This window comes from Protopterus annectens, chromosome 4.part0 (assembly GCF_019279795.1).
Source record: "Protopterus annectens isolate FY-2018-M chromosome 4.part0, PAN1.0, whole genome shotgun sequence".
In the NCBI taxonomy this organism is placed as follows: domain Eukaryota; kingdom Metazoa; phylum Chordata; order Ceratodontiformes; family Protopteridae; genus Protopterus; species Protopterus annectens.
The window spans coordinates 856,788,940-856,810,056 of record NC_056733.1 but is presented as its reverse complement, the minus strand read 5'-3'; the positions used below and the strand labels follow the sequence as shown (position 1 = coordinate 856,810,056).

Genomic DNA, 21,117 nt, shown 5'->3' with positions numbered 1-21,117 from the left:
ATGGATCATGCAGTACAGCTTGTCCTATGTAAGTCAGTGCTGGGGTTTAGGTCTCTCATGTGCATAGCTCACTGCCATTCAGATTGTACAAGCTGCAGCATGTTTATTGATACCAGCAACACAGGCAACACATGGCATCTGTGCAAGCTCTTGTAGTCAATTGTATCGCTGATGAAGGATGACTGCAGAGCCACAATGACCTCCCCTTATCTAGATCTGACAACCTTCATGATTAGGTGGGTATATGGTATGTTTCTGTAAACACTACAGCACATGTTTGTCCAATGCAGGATATCTATCACCTTGTGTCCCCAGGTCCCTCATTACATGTTAACTACATAATGGGTTAACACCTATGTGGTAATTGGTGGGCACTTACTGTATATCCACGGGGGTTGACTATACACGTTTCTGCAATTAGCTTGCTGACATGGCTATGGCACCAGTTGTCTGTTTCTATGTGGCCCTTTTGTGGGATGCTTGTGTCAGCTGGTGGATCATATGTGGTGAGCAGCTTGTAGTCCTCTGCAAACATGTTCGGACACAGTCCTTCCATGTTTGCCTGTACCTATGGGACATATATACCAGACGAGGGAGATCCCAGGACCAAGCCTTGTGGGATGCCAGTTATATCTGGTTTGTAGTCTGACATGGCTGCAGCATGTCTGACCATGTCTGTTCTGTCCTTGGTCTGGTTTGCAACCCCTCTACTGACATACAGGTTTATATTTAAGCTGGTGAGCTTATCTATAATGAACACGTAGGGTATTGTATAGAAGCCTTTGCAAGGTCCAGCTACGCTGTGTGGACCACATTGCCCTCATCAATGACCTTAATGACTGTTTTAATTGAGTCAAACATGTTTAGGGGCAGGATCTGCACTTAAGAAAGCCACACTGGGTAGGGTCCTGTGTCAGTAGGTCCCCAATATCTTTATGTCTGTGGTACATGCTGATCCTTTCCATAGCTGTGCAGACTGAGCTTCTCAGGATTCTGGGGTAGTAGTTTTCAGTATCCATTCAGGCAACACCTTTGTTGAGAAGGACCACTGTTGTTGTACACTGCTCTTTGGGTACATATTCTGTGGTAAGGCTGACATTGAGCAGTAGTGTGGCTTGGCATTCCATTCATCTTGGAGTCCATGTTGCACTAAGCCCAGGACACCATCTCATACCATTGCTGCTGTGTGTTTTGCTTTGTAGATGTTGGCTGTTACCTCAGCATCTGCAATGTCAGGGCGCCAGCAGTCTGCTGGGATAGATATTCTGCATTCGGCCACGGGGGGGTTGCACTGCACCTGTCAGGATGTATGTTGGCAATATGTGTGTGTGTTTGTGATATTTGTGTGATTCAGAGCATATCTGTGAATTCCCAACATGGTTCCTACCATCAGTTGTGAAAGCCTTGGGATTATCCTTAGTGTCCTGTACAATTTGTTACTTCATAGCTTCATAGGTTCATACTAGGCTATCCACCCTAGGGCATTTGTTAGCCTAGCCAGAGTGTGTGTGGCTTTTGCCACCCCTTGCTATGTGAATATTATGGCCATTTATGATTTGCTTTGCTGTGCCTCTGTCTGGACATGACACAGTGAAGACCCCCAGTGTAACTCTACAATCATCCATCCACTTGGCAAGATTCCTGTTGAAGAGTGTCAGTGAGGGGCTCTGCCTAACATGGAGTGGGATTCTGGTCCAGGGTGTGGGGAGCCTCTGGATTATGTATCTGTCCCACCAGCACATCCTATTTCATTATTTGTTGAGGTTGACATCTCTCACTCTCACAACTCCGATGGATTTGAGTTTTCTGGGGTGGAGCATGTCCATTACTCCTGTGTTGGGCATGGCCTTCTACAACAGGCATGTAATGCCTCTCTGTAGGCAGTATGTGACTGCATTCAGCTGGGGTGTCTACAGCCAGGCAGCATATGACATATATTTGAGACCCTTTATCCTCTTGGTGAGGTACCTTTGAGGTCTTTCTAACTGCTGCAGGTGACAGGTAAGGTACATCCCATATGAGGCATTGTACTAGATTATGGGTGTGATTAGAGAACAGTATAGGGGCACAATGACCTCTGTTGATGTAGATGTGAATCCTTTCCTGATACGGTGTCAAATGTAGACAGTCTTCCTAGCCACATTGGCAATGTGGGTGTCACATAACAGGTTACTGTCCACTTGTGTCCCTAGGTCCCTGGTTACTCCTTCCATACATAATGGTTTACCACCTATGTGGTAATTTGTGGTACCTTGTTTGGTATTTGGTGGGACATTCATACTGTCCGGTGTCTTCAGGACGGCTGGGTGGGGTTCATGTGTGTGGGAGTGTGGTCTGTAGCATGCTACAGACTGTACAGCAGTATTGCCTACAGTTAGTTGCACATGGGTGGACTCCAATGCCTTGTGCATTGTCAGTTACCTGGACGTATGGGTGTCTGTGCTGAATATGGATACTCACCCTCCTTTTATGTTTTGTTCCAGGTTTTGGGGCCATGACACATGATACGTGGTATAACCTGGTAGTGCTGGTGTGCTGTCAGGAGGCTTGCAGCAGGTTTCTGTCACTGCACAGACATCGATGTTCGCCATACTGGGGATGGCCTTGGGAGCATGCATATTGGGGTTTACACATCTGGCATTGGTCAGCATTACCCTTATGTTTCTTTCCACTTATGTTTTCTAGGGTGGTGGGTCAGTCTTTTCAGCCTTGCCTACAAAAGGCTCTATGGAGGTGGCAAAGGCCTTATCCAATATTCAGACGCCCAGGGTAACAGGTGCAAGCCATCCCAAGAACAGCTGCGTGGCTTGTCAAGCATGACATCCCAAGCAGACAGACATTGGATCCCCTTGGAATGACACCAGTAAGTGTGCCACTTGCTATGACTGATCATTCCGTGTTTGTACTGTGGCATTATTCTTGGTAAGGGTAGGATGCTGCAAACGGTGAGTGTCATACCGGCCTGGACTACATAATCAGAGAGCTCATCTATGTCTCTTTTCATGTAGTCCAGGGAGGTACATCTCAGGTCATTCACACCAACATGGACTATGACTGCATCATACTTCTACTTGCTTTGGAGTGACCTGCATACTTCTGTTATGTGGCGTATTGTGGCAGCCTACAGGCAGCTTACTGTACCCTTTCCCTTGTTCAGTCTGGTGTGTGGGACAGCAGTGTGTCTGACTATGGAGTCACCTATTACAACTGTATCAGGCATGTTGTTTCTCCTTCTGGCCTGTGACTGTTTGGCACACCAGCTTTGTGTACTATGTGTTGCATGTGCTATGTTTGGAGGTTGTTTAATTGGGTGTCTGCTTTAGAGGCCTCTGTTGGTGTGCTGTGTTTGTAATTTGTGCCTCCGGGAATGTTTTTCTGTGTTTATGTGTTTGGTTTGCAGTTGTGATAGGTCTATGTGGGACTGTGTTTGTGGTGTGTGTGGTTACCTTCTCCTCCTGACTAGTTTTGGGAGTACTGAGTTGAGGGACCTCAGCCTCCAGTTTGGATAGCTGGTTGCATCTCTCACATATATTTGTATTTCTTGGGTGGAGTTGGGGGTTGTCTGTATACTTGGGGCAGGTGTAACATTGCCTCAGGATTCACAGATTCAAGTTGTTGTGGCTGGCCTTAGTGGATTGTATGTGTGGACAGATTTTATTGCCATACTACTGATCAGTGATTACTTCATTGTTTATGTTTGCTCTATCATGTAGTAGCTTCCTCATTCTCTTGCATGGTTTGGTTATGGCTGGTGTCCACCATGCCAGATTCCTGCGTGTATGGCATTGTGTCTTGTTTTAATTTAGGATTGCATAATCCAAACATTCCTGGCAGTGTTCATGGAATGGCTGTATTACAGGTTCTGCGGTGTGGCCCATATTTTGCACCTGCACAGGACCTTTAATGGATTCCACATCAGTTTGGAGGAGCACAAATATTGCTTAACACATGTTTTCCACTGTGGTTTTCTGGCCAGGGACTGTGGTCAGGATTTGTATATCCAGTGTGATTACTCTACAGTCTGGTTTCACCAGTGAGCAATACACTTCTCATCTTGCCATCCAGTACCCATGTTGCTGATTATCACATCCAGTATGCTTACCCCTCTTGTGGGAGTAGTACGTTGTTCCTGGGCCTTTTGGTTTATGGATTCTATGAACTTTTGTCCGACACTGTTGGAGCTAGTATAATGCTCCCAGTCTATATGTCTGGGTATTTTCAGTCACCCAATATAATGCGGTTTGGAGGACTTGATATATTCATGTATTCCAGCATAGGCCAGGTGCAGTTCCTGGTATTGGGACAGTAGTCTGTAGCAGGCTATAAACTGGGGGGCAGTTTTAGCCACTGTTACTTGACCATGGCTAGTCCATGCTGCTTTTTGTTGTGGTACCAACATGGGGGTGTGGTTATCCTTGACAATTCTTGCTAGTCACCCTCCTTTTGTAGCTTGTTCCATGTTTTGAGGCTGTACAGCACAGTATGAGGTGTAACCTGGTAGTGTTAGGGTGCTGTTGTGATCCTTGGCTCAGTTTTCTGTCACAGAGCAGATATCACCATTCTCCATACTGGGTGAGTTTAGACTGCATGCATCTTGCTGTTTCGACTTATCCCTTATCTTATTCTTAACCCTTCTGATACCTATGGAGATAGGTTTGTGTTTTGAGCCTTACCTATTCAGGGCACACTGTGGGTAACAACAGCCTTTGCCAGTATCCATACAGCCTGCACTGATAGGTGCACGCCAGTCCTAGCAAGTGGTGCATCATGTCATGCTCAGCATGTCATCCCAGACTGGCACACATTGGATCCCCGTCAATTATTGCACTTGATCATCTCATTGTCATGTTGTGGAATGATGTTTGCTGAGAGTAGGATGTTAGTCAGGGTCCTCAGGTTTGCATATAGTACATGGTGTTACATTACTTAACACATAGCATTCATGCCTCAGGTGGTGCTGCAGAGCTGCCTCTGTCGGATGAGCATATTACACTTCCCTGTACATGTTTGAGAGCAGGTTGTGTCATGTTAGGCATCCCTGTTACTATATGAGTGAGTCAGAGAGGGGTATCATTCCCAGGGTTCCTACTGAACCAGTGTATGTGCAATGTGTTGACTCTTTGCCAAGGCCAGGGCATACTGGGCATGCCTCCTTCTGCCTACTGGGGCAGGCTCAGGTTGTTCCTCTTCCGAGTAACGCTCTGCCTGTGATGGCCTTGGCAATGGTGGGGGGCTGTTTGGCCCGGCCCTATGCTGGTCCTGCTGCAGCTGTTTTCGCAAGATTATATTATGTAGCATAGCACATACCATGACAATTTGGGTACATGTAGTTGGTGTGTACTGCAAGGCTCCACCAGATGTGTCCAAACACCGGAACCGTGACTTGAGCAGCCCAAACACATGCTCTATTACATTACATGTTTGTGCATGTGCCTCATTATGGCGTTCCTGTTCAGGTGTGTGTGCGTTTCTGATGGGTGTCATCAGCCACGGCTCCAGTGCATAACCTGCATCCCCCACTAGGTGTCCATGCGGGATGTCCCCATTGGCAAATGTCTGGTACAGCTGTGTCAAATGCCAGACGTGGGAATCGTGGTAGCTCCCAGGACAGCCAGCACACACATTCATTATTATGCCCTGGGCATCACACACAACCTGGCAGTTGATGGAGGGGAAGCCCTTGCGGTTGATGTATGCCCTACCCCGCTCACCGGCTGGTGCTTTGATGCATATGTGCGTGCAGTCTATTGCACCCACTACCTCAGGGTATTCCGCTATTTGCTGGAAGGGACGCATATTGCTGGCCAATACCTCACGGGCATTGGGAAATATACATGATCACCGACATGTGCTGACATGGCATCCAGGAACTGGTGCAGTACCCTGGAGGCTGATGCCTGTGATATCCCCATCATATCACCAGTTGGTCTCTGGAAGGTACCTGTTGCTAGTATTCTTAGGCCAACACATACCTTGGTTTCCACTGGGATGGGTTCCCCTCTGTTGGTTCTGTGTGTGAGGCGTGGCCTGCACAGCTCCACTATTTGCTGCAGGAGGTCTCTGTCTACTCTATAGCGCTCTACTATCTACAGATCATGTAACCCATGGTAGGTGACCCTGGGCCTGTACACTCTTCTCTGTCTCCTCACTGTGGGTTGTCTGGCACCATCTGCATTGTCACCACCCTCAGCAAGTCGCCTGTGTCTCATTATGACAGCTATGGCAGCCCCTAACATTTCTGCTCTGAGTTCAGCTTTTTCAGTTTTCACTTCTGATAACTTAACTCCTGTCTTGCAGTGTCTCTTGAGAGAAACATCCTGCACTGCTGTTTGCAGAGTTTTAAGTGCTGGGCTGGGCTACTATTCTGCCTGTGTAATTGCCTGCATCTAATTGTTTTCACCTGCTAGCTCCAGCAGTATCCCCTGCTAGCTTCCTACTAAATCTGTTGCTTCCTTTTTCCTTTCTGTTTCCTCAGGGTGGAGCCGTGTGTAAACCAGCAGAAACACGCTCACAGTGGCTTACACGCGCGCACACATGCTTACACAGTTCAGAATTTGCTTATTAAGATTACAACGCATGCACGCCCATGCAAACAGTGTTAAACATCTCCCAACATGCTCCCACATGCTCAGTCTGTCTTACACGCGCACACACTGCCTTACTCAAGGCTTCATGGCACGCTGCGTGCATACATCGCCCAGCAAGAAACTTTGGTGTAGGCAACAGTGTACACCTTCCATTTCTTGACTTTCTCATGCTTAGTTAGTGGCACACCTCTTTCCATGATATCTGTTTGACATCTGTCATGTAACTCTGACCTCCAATGAACTGCATTTCTTTCTACCATTCCCCCCTGTGATGTCACCTATCTCCTACTCTGTTCCTCCCCCTTCTGCAACTCTTACATTACTCAGACTGTGCTCATTTGCTATGTGACAGTGGAATTCAGTATCCTTACACTCATTTGCATCAGATTGCCTACTAATGCTTAGTTACATGTCTTAGACTCAGCTTCCCCCCTTAGCAACCACTACACGGTGGCCATGTTGGTTTTGGTCTGCTGGTCCCTGCATTGACATTCCATGTGTTGCATAAAACCTACAGTTGTAGGTTTAAAACCTTCGTTTTTATGTTTTATATAGCGCAGCCCGTTTGCGCGGGGCTGCACTGGGTTTAAACTTCGGCAATCGCCAAATAAAATATATATATTTTTAATATATTTGCATCAGGTTACTTTGCCAATGGCCACATATTTGGCCATTGGCATGCTGCCTGACACATATGCACCCTTTATTTGGAGCTGACATGGCTCCATTACAGCTTTTGCAGAAACGTACTCAGTTGTCAACTGAGTACATTTCTGCAGCTAAAACAGCTCTTACACAGGCTGTTGTGGGCTTCCTGGATCGCTAATCATCCTCATTTGCATGCTATTCGGCTGCAAGTGAGGTGATTAGCTTATCCACGACCACTCCGTGTAAGAGCCGTTTTAGCTTGTCTCTTACACGGACTTCGGGCTGTTCCTGGATCGCGAAGGCTGCATGGAGTCTTACACTACTCTTAGACTCCATGCAAGCCTTCGTGAATCCGGCCCATAATGTAATTCTGGAGAGAATACTAATTGTGAAAAATGAAAAGTTTGTGCTGCATAAAAAATGCTACTTTCATTTTTCTTTCATTTTAATGTATGTGTTCCTCTGTCATTGTTTTGAGATTTAATAAAACTGTTTATAAAAAAATCTGCGAGTGAATTAAAAAAAACAAGCAGTCTCTTCCATATCTTTCTGGAAGTTCAGAAAACATAAATCATTACCCTTAAGAAAAAATAATCTATGAAACAATTATAAAATATTACATTCTACTGAAAAAAGCATGTGAAAAACGGAAAGGTATCTTCCTATTAAGCTAGGACTAAGTTGGCATATGCACATTTTGATTTGATGGAAAATATTCTTAAATACAAAAAAATCACTATTCAAAACTTCTAATTACAAGCAAAATGAATTCATTTCACAGGTAGACACCTGTGGCACATCTAGATTTTTTGAGAAGTACCACAGTTTTCAGTAATCCTGACTCTCTCCAATTTATTGAAGTTGGACAGAATTTTAGCAGTTTTACGACAGAAACATTTTTGTTTCATTTTTCTGCTCTATAACAGCTCAAGTGTAAAACTACCTGCTGTCAGAAACTAATAGTGGATATTTTAACTTTGAATGAAGAGTATTCCTTTTGTTGAGAGCAAAGAGTGAAAATGCAAAATGCAGATGAACTTAAGGAAGTACATGCTTTTCTGACTGCTGACTGATAGGGAACTCAGTGCTGATCTGCTAAGTAGGTAAAGATAATACTGACAGTCAAAATTATACATCATAGTAGTGTACGGGAAAATAGGTCTTCCGATTGAATTAAGAACACATGAGGTAAAACCTCTTTAACTGCTGAAAGTGTGAAGAAATGCCAAAAAAGTAACTTCAAAACATACTTACTTCTGCCGTTCAGAGGAACACCTTGAACAATTCTGGGTTCAGCACGACTGTATACATAATCGCGGAGTTTTGTGATCTCAACCACAAAGTCTTCATCCAGTTCACTATCTGCAATGTTTTCAAGGTTCCTGAGATGTTTCACCTTTGTAGTAGGCTGAGGGAAAATAAAACACTTCCTGTCGGGGAAAAGCTCTGTGATACATTTTCGACATTCATTGTACTCCTTGTTTTTTTCTGTAAAAATAATGATAATTTTTTTAACATTCTTTCTACAGCAAACCAAAATATAATCTCTGAATATAAATATGAATGCAGTTATCATACCCTATATTTTACTGAATTAATAAAAGGCAACCTTTAGTGCTTGATTCACCAAAATAACTTGCTCAGAAGAGGGACTATAAACTGCCACAGATGTATCTTTAATTTGGGCTTTGTTAAGCAAATTAAATGTAAGTAAACACCAAGTTATGTTTTTACATATGTACAGATGTGCAACAAGTATGATTTGCTGAACAAAAACAATGGCAGATAAGGACTGCTTTGCTTACCTAATCTGTCGGTTTACGTGCCCATTATATAAGCTATAGATTCTACAAAACTAGGATGTGATTATTTTCTTGTTTGCACCCATATACGAAATGCCTTAGATTATATATATCTTATGCATTCATTAGTTCCATAACTCATACCTCTCAACCTCTCAGTACAAGAAGTCTGGACAAAGCCTAAAATAATGGGGGAAAAAGCCTAAAATTAGGGACAGATTTTAAATATTGCTCTTACCAACTTAGAATGATGTTAGAATAACAGGATTTGTGTTGGCATGTATTTTTCTGAAAGATATGAAGTCTAAAACTCAAATGTATGTTGTTATTTAGGGACTTCAGTCCTCAGTGACTTGTCAGAAATTCATAAGTTTTATGAGGAACAGACCAAAAATATGAGGCAAAAATCTGGACATTCTGCAAAAATCTGGATAAGAGGTATGTCATAACTATTTCTGACATCCTACTCTTTCAGCAAACTACCACCATTTCTGTGAAATACTTCAGTCTCCCCTAAGCCATTCATTTTATAGTTTTAGTTTGTTATGTGTGTGTGTGTAGCATTTTTTAAATGTGGGTTCTCCCTGCGGCTTCAAAATACTCAGAGCACAAGTGGTTATAAATTCTTGCAGAAATGCAAGAAGGCAGTATTTGTTATGGTTCAGCACACAGCATGTTCATTTTAATCTAGTTATGGTGATGATAGGAGCTCAACTACTTAAAATACGAAAAGGTACATTGACCATTACAGGTAGCTTTGCTAATATTAAGCCATCTTTACAGTGTCATATCTCCTTTCTAGATGGCCACATCCTAAAACGTACCTTTTCTTACATTCTTTTTTGTTATTCCTCTTGGCATGTGTAACATTTTCTTTAGTACTTGTATGCTAGTTATGTTTCCCTAAGCTGTAATGCAGGTGACTTGCTACTTACTGGCTGTTGTTTTTCATATAATTTCTGCATTAGTGTAAGGGGATCTATTTTTTTTCAGAGGCAAAGTAGATACCCTATGATCATATTCTGGAAATATTATTTTTTCTGGTATGTTTAAGAAACAATTTTATGACAACTTATATGTGAATGTTATTAGGAAGAGTTCAATAAACTATGCAATTGTGTGTGTGTGTGTGTGTGTGTGTGTGTGTGTGTGTGTGTGTGTGTGTGAGGGAGAGAGAGAAAGAGAGACAGAGTGAGTTGGCATGCATGTGTATTATTGCCTAGTTTTTTTAGACTACTTTTCAAAGAGTCAGAGGTAACTATTCCTTTTTTTTCCATGCAGGTGCTACTTCATAGGTTCATACATGATTATTAGGATAATGGTGTGATGCCTGTGCATTGACCAGCAATCAATGAGCCTCAATCCTCACCACTAACACCAGTGAGGAGCATCTCATATAGAGGAAAGGATAACAAATACACACAGCAAAGAACAATTTCCCTTAAGAACACACAGAGATCACAGTCAGTCTGGGGCTGGTTGCTCGCTTGCTCTCCAGGTCCCCAATAAGACTCCCCACTGGCACAGCTATACGGTCCAGATCTCAGCCTAGCTGGGCAAGCTAAGACCTCCAGTACCCTCTCTGTCCAAACAGTGCTTTGTGTCTCTGCCCAAGTAGCTGACACACACATACACACACTTTGAGATAAGAATTCGTACAACTTCACAGACACTTCTGGCAAAGCCTGACACAGATTCTCCAGCTGTGCCCCTATACCCAGACTATACGGTAGTAATTCCTGCCACCACCAGCTAATATTTACCAGCTACTCAAAGGCTCTTAAAATGGTGTCCAGTTATTACTGTGCAATATTATTATCCAACAGTAGTGTAGCCCAGGGCTAAAGCTATTAGAGGGGTCTTGTACAGTTTTACCAAAGACATGCAATGTACTCTAGAGCTTAGATTATCTCTACATAAAACAGCCACAGTTGAAACGGTTTAAAAATATTTAATAAACAACACTAAAAACACAAGACAATACTACTACACCACGGTGCTATTCAAGAGATCAGAGATCACAGAGAAATACTTAAAACAATACAGTAGGAAAGTTCTGATATGAATACAGATAAACACTTAGTCTAAACTTTCTAGTTCCTAGATATTTCTAAGAGAAAATACAGTTCTAACATATTACTTACATAAAGAGCATAAGGCAGTGCTGAGTTGAATGTCCAAGACAAAAATGCTTAATGTCTTCTGATTCTGTCTGTTTAAATTGACATCCTCAGTCCTGTTTACATTGCATTATCTTTTACACTTAGCCTGGGGTTCCAGGCCAACAGGCTACATTATTTAACAAGCTAACACCTGCTCAGGAAGCTACAACAATAAAAGACATTTCACATGTACACTCTAGTAATTATTCCTTAAGTTAAAACAATAGAAAAACTGTGCTAGCCCAGCCAGAATGATTCTGAGCTCTTGAGATCAAAGGACATACAAGACAATTTTAATTTAAAAAAAACAGATGTGAAATGCTTGACTTAGCTTTCTTTACAGCAGATGGCAATGTTGCTACAATCTTGAAGTTCATCATTTTAGTATTTTCTTGCATTTAAGGAAAAAAGCCTGTATTTTACATTCATATATACAACTGACAGAATTATGTACCAAATTCTATTTGGCTAGGCTGGCAGTCTTCACCCATCTCTACCTAATCTACACATCTCTCTCCCCTGGAGAAGTCAAGCTAATTTTTCAAGTGACCCTTGAGAAATGTTACTTGAGAGGGTCAGGTCTATCTGTTTATACCTTACCCCATTCCGTGTCTTGAGAGCCCACCTGCATTGGCATTGCTACTCCTGCTGCGGTGCTGCACTGACATATCATATGTTTGTAATCCCAGGCTCCATCTTAGCAACTTGGCATTTTGCTGACTGGCTCTGTTTAACCATGTTAGAAGGTTGTGATCTATCATTACAGTGAATTTTTTTCCATACAGATAAGGCTGAAGTTTCTGCAGTGCCCACACTATGGCTAGACATTCCTTTTCTACCGCTGCATAGCATTCCTCCCTGGGTTGGAGTTTATGACTGAGATAAACCACTGGGTGCTCTTCTCCCTCTGAAAAAATCTGGCTAAGTACAGCCCCCACCCCATGGTTTGAAGCATCCACCTGTACAACAAATTCTTTGCTGTAATCTGGACTGGCTAATATGGGGGAGTCCTCCCAAAGCTTCTTTAAGCTTTTGGAATGCCTGCTCACATGCTGAAGTCCACAATACCTTATCTGGCCTGTTCTTCCTTGTCAGGTCTGTGAGGGGAGCAGCTATGTTACTATAATTGGGGCAAACTTTCTATAGTACTCTGCTGTCCCTAAGAATGCCCTCACCTGCTTTTTGTAACAGGTGCAGGCCATGCCTGAATGGCTTCCACTTTGGCAGGTTCTGGCCTTATCTTACCACTCCGCACTCCAAGTCCTAGGTAGGAGACCTCTGCCAGCCCACTTGACATTTGCTCAGCTTAATGGTCAATCCTGCCCTCTGTAGTCTGCCCAGCACCTCCCTGACATGCTGACGGTGCTCTTGACAGGAATGGCTGTAGATGGCAATATCATCTATGTAAAACAGTGCAAACCCTCCTGCTTCTGCTAGGATATGATCTACCAGCCTCTGAAAAGTTGCTGGGGCATTCTTCATCCCAAAGGACATCTTTGTGAACTCATACAAGCCAAAAGGAGTCACAAAGGCTGACTTCTCTCTAGCAGTGGGAGTCAAGGGCACCTGCCAGCAACCCTTGGTAAGAGCAATGGTTGTAAGATACCTAACCCCACCCAGCTGCTCTAAGGCCTCATCTGTCCTAGGCATAGGGTAAGCATCTGACTCTGTGTGACTATTCATTTTCCTGTAGTCCACACAGAACCTGGTGCTGCCATCCTTCTTTGGCACCAGCACCACTGTGGAGGCCCAGGGACTGTTGGACTCTTGAATCACCCCTAGTTCCAAGATATCCTGTATCTCCTCCTTCAGAGTTTGCTTGATGCACTCAGGCACCCTATAAAAGGCCTATCTAATAAGCCGTTGGGGTCCTGTATCTACATGGTGCTGCACCAGGTGAGTGCTCCCTGGTTTCCCTGTGAACATATCCCCAAACTCCTGCAACAATGCTAGGATTTCTTGGACCTGGGCAGGTGATAGCTGCTGGGACATTGCTACCCCTTCCACTGAGGTGTCAGTCCGAGCCTCTCTGAGGAGATAAGTCACCAGATCTCCCTCAGACTCCTCCTGCAATCCACTGCAAATGCTCAGCACAAGGGCCTCCCTATCATGGTAAGGTTTCATCATGTTAACATGGTACAATATGTGCCCCTGCCTTCTGCCTAGCAGTTCCACCATGTAGTTAAGGTCACTTACCTTTCTTACCACCTTGTAGGGTCCCTCCCAAGCTGCTTGCAGCTTGTTGTGTCTGACAGGAATGAGAAACATTACCTGCTGCCCCACAGCATACTCTCCAGCTCGAGCATTCCTGTCATACCACACCTTTTTTCTGTTGTTGGGCTTCTGCCAGGTTCTCCTGGGCCAAGCCTTGTCCTGAGGTTTAGAACATAGGCCACAACAGACTCATTGTGAGACTCACACTCACCTTCCCACTCATCTCAAATTAAATCTAAAGGTCCCTTCACCCCATGCCCACACAGCAACTCAAAGGGTGAAAACCTGTGGATTCCTGAGGAACCTCTCTGTAAGCAAACAACAGATGGGGCAAATATTTGTCCCACTCCCTCTTAAACTGATCTGCAAATGCCCATAGCATGGACTTGATTGTACAGTTTAACCTCTCAGAAAGACCATTAGTCTGGGGATAGTAGGGGGTGTTCTTCATGTGCTTCACCCCACAGGACTTCCACAGACAAGCCAGCAGGTCTGGCATGAAACTGGCACCTCTGTCAGTCAGTATTTCTTTTGGGAAACCTACCCTGCTGAAAATCTCTAACAAAGCATTTGCCACCTTCTCTGCCTCAATGGAGGACAAAGCCACTGCCTCAGGGTATCATGTAGCATAATCCACTACCACTAGGATATACTTTTTCCCAGTAGAACTTGGGGTACTCAACAGACCCACAATATCCATAGCTACCCTCTGAAATGGCTCCTCTATCACAGGCAAAGGCATCAAAGGAACTCTCACCTTGTCTCCTGCCTTGCCTACCTTTTGGCGCTGCTCACAGGTCCTGCAGTACCCCGTTAAGTCTCTGGAAATTCCAGGCCAATAGAGGTCTTGCATGACACATCTCTTTGTGTGTTTTATGCCCATATGACCTGCAAAGAGAATATCATGGGCTATGGCTAGAAGTGCCAGACGGTAGGCTCTAGGTATTACCAACTGTGGTACTCTCTCACCTTCTAGCCCTCCCTCAGGGAACCACTCTCTGTATAGTAACTCTTTGTCCCAGTATACAGATTCCCCCTTTCCTTGAGATACAGGTGCCTCGCTAGCTACCTGCCTCAGGCCTTGCAATGTAGGGTCTGAGAGGTGAGCCTGTCTCATCTCTCTCCTTGTAACCCTTCCCAGCTCCCCTTCCACAGGAAGTCTGGCATCCTCTGACAGTGGTGCCTCACTGTCAGCCTGGGTACTACTACCCACCTCTACCTTTGCAGTCACTCTGTCCAAGGGAGCATCAGTACCCATAAGCAACTGTGGCTCACCTTCAGTCTCACTGCTACAGCATAGCTTCCTCCCTGAAGCAACCACCTCACCAGTTCTGGCCGCAAGCATGCAGTCTGTCTGGGTCTCCCCAGGCCACCAGACTTACCTACTTGTCTCCAAGCCTGACTGTGTGTAACTGCACAAGCACATGATACTGCCTCATCCAAATCATTCCCTATCAGGACATCTGCAGGATGGTAGTTTCATACCCCAGTTGTCTCAGGACAACCTATTATTGGTATTTTGTCTTTCCCACTTACTGGCTCTCTCACCTTTGGTTCCTCACCTTTCCTCTGTGGACATCTGTATGCCACATGGCCCCACAGGTTGCAATCAAAACATTTAGCGCTAGCTCCTGGATGTGTACCTGGACTAGTGGCTTCCCCTGCTACTGGCAGATTCTGTTGGGGCAGTCTGTGCTGCCCACCATGGGTTCCTTTAGACCCATGAGCAGTACTGGGGGTCCCTTTCCTGTGCAGGGTTTCCCTATTTGCTAGGTATAGGTCTCCCTTCTTCCCCCACTCCTCTGAAGTAGCACATTGTCTATTAGCTAACCAGATCCTCATGTCCTCAGGCAAAGTTCTCAGGGCTTGTTCTCTCACCAAAAGGTCTGCCAGCCCTTCAAAAGTGGTGACCTGACATCCACTCACCCAGCTATGAAAATACATGCTCAGTTCAGCAACATATTCACACACACTTTCATCTGCCTTGCTTCTATGCTCATGAAACCTTTTCCTATACATTTCAGGTGTTAGCTTAAAACATTCTAACAAGTGACTTTTAACTGCAGTATAATCAAAACATGCAACATCAGACATTTTTGACAAAAAAGTTACAGCTTTCCCATGGATTAAGGGGGTCAGGAATCATACCCAGAGCCTTTGGTCAACACTGTACTGTTTGCATACCCTCTCAAACATATGAATGAAACTATCAAAATTATCCCCGTTTAAATTGCGGAAGAAATTTACTGACCTGTTGTGCTTCTGGGGTCCAGTTACTCCCTTCCCCATTACCTCCATGACTCTGTCGAAGAGTCAGCATTTCCCTCTCATGCCTCCTCTGATGGTCCTTTTCCTCGGCCCCTATCTCCAAACGCCTGGCCTCCAACTCAAGTCTCTTCAGCTCCAGCTGGATTTTTAAGTCCACTGCAGAAAGGTTGAGCTGTCCATTCTCTGAGGATATTGTATATCCACTGCCAGTCTGATTGTCCTCCGCAGAAAGGTTGAGCTGTCCATTCTCTGACTATACTGTATCTCCACTGCCAGTCTGATTGTCCTCCTGGATGCTGTTTTCTGATGCAGCTGTAACCAAGGCTGAAACCAGGTCTGCCTTAGTCAGGTTTCAACAAAAAACAAGTAATCTCCGTGGTATACCTGAAGTCTCAAAACAAAGCTTGTGAGGAAATTGTTACTCTATTTTTGTTTTACTTGGATTACTTGTCTGTGTACTTAATAAAGGCTTTTTGACTGGAAACAGACTGCCTGCCTTGCTTGGATTACTTTCAAATACTTAGTAATGCTGTACAATTATATATTTTCTATTATTATTTTTTGTTTTGTTTTGACTTAAGACGAGTTTAAGTTCTCTACTTCTACTACTATTGTCTGATCTGATTAATATACAGTGATTAACTAGAGATATATGAACTGAAAATCTTCCACACAGAGAAGTTTCTTACACTGTTTTGTTTCCTTAGTCAGGTTTCCATGCACCAGTCCCCTAGTCTGGCACATCTCCACCAGCTGGCTCCTTGTCAGCTTTCCATACTCTTCTGCTGACATGCTGCCTGCTCACCCTGACTAACTAAACTAACAAAAGAATAAAACAATTGTGATCTGAACTTTGAGTATTCACTGCTTCGCTGATTTAGAGTACAAAACACCTTCAGAGATCACTGTACATAAGCTACAGGAATTCACTCTACCCACACCACTACAAGCCAATTAGTATTTGCCAACCAATTAATATGTGGTGTGGATATTCCACCTCTACAAACAATTTATATGTGATGTGGAGATCCCACCACTGCCAGCAATTAATATGTGATGCCCGTGCGCTGACCCAGCAATCAAGGAGCCTCAATCCTCACCACTAACACCTGTGAGTGGCATCTCATAAAGAGGAAAGGATAACAAATACACACAGCAAAGTACAATTTCCCTTAAGTGCACACAGAGATCACAGTCAGTCTGGGGCTACTTGCTCCCTTGCTCTCCAGGTCCCCAATAAGACTCATCACTGGCACAGCTATAGGGACTAGATCTCAGCCTAGCTGGGCAAGCTAAGACCTCCAGTACCCTCTCTGTCTAAACAGTGCTTTGTGTCCCTGCCCAAGTAGCTGACACACACACACACACACACACACACACACACACACACACACACACACACACACACACACACACACATTGAGATAAGAGTTCATACAACTTCACAGACACTCCTGGGAAAGGCTGACATATATTCTCTAGCTGTGCCCCTATACCCATACTATATGGTAGTAATTCCTGCCACCACCAGCTAATATTTACCAGCTACTCAAAGATCCTTAAAAGGGTGTCCAATTATTACTGTGCAATAGTATTATCCAATAGTAGTGTTGCCCAGGGCTAAAGCTATTAGAGGGGCCTTGTACAGTTTTACCAAAGACATGCAATGTACTCTAGAGCTTAAATTATCTCTGCACAAAACAGCCACAGTTGAAAGGGTTTAAAAATATTGACAGAATTATCTACCAAATTCTATTTGGCTAGGCTGACAGCCTTCACCCATCTCTACCCAATCATCACAAATGGCACAAGTGTCTTTACAATCCTAGCCAATAATACCCAGGATATGACAATATTATATGTTAATATTCCAGATATAGGATGGGGTAGTATCAGGGTAATGGGTCTTTGGGTGTTGGAGCCCTGAGTCATTTTACAGACTATCTCTGTCCATAAAGGACATGGGCAGTACTCCAGGAGTGAATTTACAGTTCCCCATCCACTTATCCAAATTATTTTTGAACAGAGTGAGGGACGGGCTTTCTTGAAAATGGGAAGTTTATTCCATAGACATGGTAGTCTTTGAGATATGAATCTGTCTCTCCAGCAAATTCTGTTAGAGTCACAAATGAAATTCATGTCCACGGAATGCATAACCATTGTGCAATTTTTCTTGTGAATATGTAACATTTTCATTAGGGCTGGATCAGAGAATGCCTTTTAGATCAAGCATAAGTCCCCACCCAATAAAAGATATGAGATGGAGTAAAGAGATAGGGCCCTTACTCAGTTTGCATGCATTTTTTTAGTGAGAAGCTTCTGGGGGTGCTCCGATTGGTGTAAGTGTCTGGTTAGGTACATGTAGAAGGCAGCATTGTACTTGATTATGGGTCTAATGAGGGCCGAGTACAATGGCACATTGACTTTCTTTGATCTTGATGCCATGCCTTTATTTATAAATTGAGCCACACAGAAGTATTTCCTCACTTCTGTAGCTATCTGGTGGTCAAAGTTTAGGTTACTATCTGTGCTCCTGGGTCCGTCACCACTGAGTCTAGTTTTAGGGGTGTGGTCTGAAGATTATAATTTGCAGGGATATCTGATTTACCAAAGGGTATGAGTACATATTTGTTTAGCATTTGTCTTGGATCTTGGTTTTGGCACTAGTCATTTGCCATTTTTAAGCCTGTTGCCCTGTTTGTTGGGTGTCAGCATCATTTGGGGATTCAATGATTGCTCCAAGCTTACAGTCATCAGCAAACTTGGTGAGCCAGAGGATCCCAACACTGACTTTCACTTCAGAAAAGTATATACCAAACAGAAGGGGTCCCAACACCAAGCTCTGTGAGATAATGTAAGTTACACGTTTCTTATCAGAAGTGGATTCACCTATCTGGAAAATGTGTCCTGTCAATGAGCCAATTGGCTATCCATCTGATGAAGTAGGGGTTTATACCCAACTCAGTAAGTTTATCTATGATGCCCAAGTTGGGAATTGTGTCAAAAGCTTTGGCCAGGTCTAGATAAGAGGTGTGTACTGTTTTACCCTCATCCATAGCCCTGGTGACTTTCTCAAAGAAGTCCACCAGGTTGAGCAGGCAAAAACCTCTCTTTGACAAAGCCAAATTGGGTCTGGTCTAGTTTTTGGAGAGTTTCTACGTCATTATTAATCTGATCCATGATAATTCTCTTCATGGCCTTGCAGATAAGACTGGTCAAATTTATGGGTCTGTATTTCCCTGGTTCAGGTTGATGAGCCCCCCCCCCCTTGTGCAGAGGGACAACTATTCCTCTAGGACAAACCCCATCTGGAGGCTGTGGTTAAAGAGGGTTTCTAGTGGCTCTGACAGATTCTGTTTTAAGATATTTAAGAAGTATCCTGGAATGTAATTGGGACCCATGGAAGCTGTGTTTTAGCTTTAGTGAGCACAGTAAGGACCTGTTCCCTCATAACAACTGGTAGGGGGATGGTTGCAGGTATTTCTTTGGGTGTGGTAGCAGATGATGCTGAACTTGTCAGGCAGCAGGTTTGCTATAGTTTCAGGCTGGGTGTGTCACCATTCATGATTCACTCAGCACATTGCTGAGCATTTCTCCTGAGGTTATGATGAGAATTAAAAAAGCTTTATGGTTATCTTTCACCTGGGAGGCTATGTTTGCCACATAGCTGGCAGATATGACCAACTCTCTAATTTAATTGTTTAGACTGGTGAGTGTTTTTCTTTGCACTGTTTTATGTGTTCCTTCTTGGCTTTGGAGAGGATTTTTTTCCTTTTGTTGAATAGTCTGTTTTTGCTAGGGGCCCACCAAGGTGGTTTATTTTTTCCAGTAATCCTAGGTTTGACTTGGACGTGTAATGCCTCCTCTATGCATCTATGAATGTGGTTGTACAACATTTGTCTACAGCTCAGAGTAGGCCACTGTGTCATCTGGGTTTGTCACTTAGTTTGACCTTAGAAAATTTCTTAACAGGTTTGGAGTATGATGTGGGTTCTAAGTTAGTTTCAATAGTAAAGGAGATCATTTTGTGGTCAGATCTTACCAGGGAGGAGTTAATGCATGGGAGGGAGTGGCATCCACCCATGTTCATGAGTGCTAGGTCTACGATATTTGTATCTCAGGTTGGGTGCTAGCTAGTTGCTCCAGGGTGTTTGTATTGATGAAGTCCAAAACCCCTGAGTGAGTGAATTATAGGTTGTATAAGTCTCCCAGTTTATGGAGGGGTAGTTGAAGTCACCCATAAGCATGGTGTTAGGCTGACTGTTAAGAGATTCCAGTAGGTTTAGGCAGGAGGTGTGGTCTTCCAGACTCCTGTTAGGGTATCTGTAGCTAGTAAGGATATGATAAGTGATCAAACCTATGGTTAGTTGGCCAAGGAGCAGCTCAAGTGAGTCATGTTGTTGGACCAGTCTAGCAGTGTACTTGTCCTTTATGAACACTGAGAAACCTCCTCCTTTTGTTTTATCCTGAGGTAAAGGGGATCAAAATGTATGAAAGGCATTGGAGCCTTCGATAACCAGGGCACTTTCTATGGTTCTGAACCATGTTTCTGTGACTGTAAATATGTCTGCATTCTCCAGAGTGAGAAGTGCTTCCAGGGAGTGAAGTTTTTTATTTAAACTCCTAGCACTGAGCAGCAGTACCTTTAGGTAGTCTGAGTGACTTTTCCCATGTTGGAGGGTTTAACAACCTGGCATAGCATAAAAAAGGCACTATGGGGATAGATAATGTTTTTGTCAGTATCTGGAAGCTGAGTAGTGATAAGTGCAAACCATCTCTGGCAAAGCATCATGGTTTGTCGATCATGTTTCCTCAGGCTAAAAGATACTGGATCCCATTGTTGTGACACCAGCTAAGCCAAATGTTGAAGTCAATCATTTTTTGCTGGTACTGTGGTATCATCACTGGTGAAGGTAGGATGCTACTCAACGCTAGATTCAAACCCACCTGGGGTACATATTCAGAAAGCATAATCATGTCTCTCTTCATATAGTCTAGTGAGGTATATGTTAGGTTTTTTATGTCCACATGGACTATGACCGTGTCATACTGGTACTTTTGGGTTAAAGACCTAACTGCATGCATGACCTGGAGGATCCTGGCTCTGGACAGACAGATCACAGTGATCTTCTCCTTGTCTAGCCTGGTAAGGGGGAAATCAGTATGTCTTACAATGGAATCCCCAATAACTAGAATGTTTGGCTGTGTGGTGTGTTTCCTTATGGGCTTTGAAGTGGGGGCTACCATAATTTTCAGAGTTATGTGTTTTTTGAGGTGTTGTCTTTTTTGATTGTATACAGGGCCTCTGAGAGATGCTTTTAGGGGATCTAGAAGGAGTGGGTACATAACAATTGAGTACCTCTGCATATGTGGATCTATGTTTTTCTTCCTTAGTGCTGGTAGTGAGTGTTTTGGATGTAATGCTAATAACCTGGT

General features: G+C 43.8%; 1 protein-coding gene across 2 annotated transcripts in view; it reads right to left on the bottom strand.

The window, feature by feature from the left end:
* Positions 1 to 21,117, bottom strand: part of LOC122799628 (guanylate-binding protein 1-like) — a 983,968-nt gene that overhangs the window by 352,671 nt on the left and 610,180 nt on the right. For both annotated transcript variants that reach the window (XM_044068815.1, XM_044068816.1), the window contains exon 6: positions 8,490 to 8,723. In XM_044068815.1, the coding sequence (XP_043924750.1) occupies positions 8,490 to 8,723 (234 nt within the window). The remainder of the gene's footprint in view (positions 1 to 8,489; positions 8,724 to 21,117) is intronic.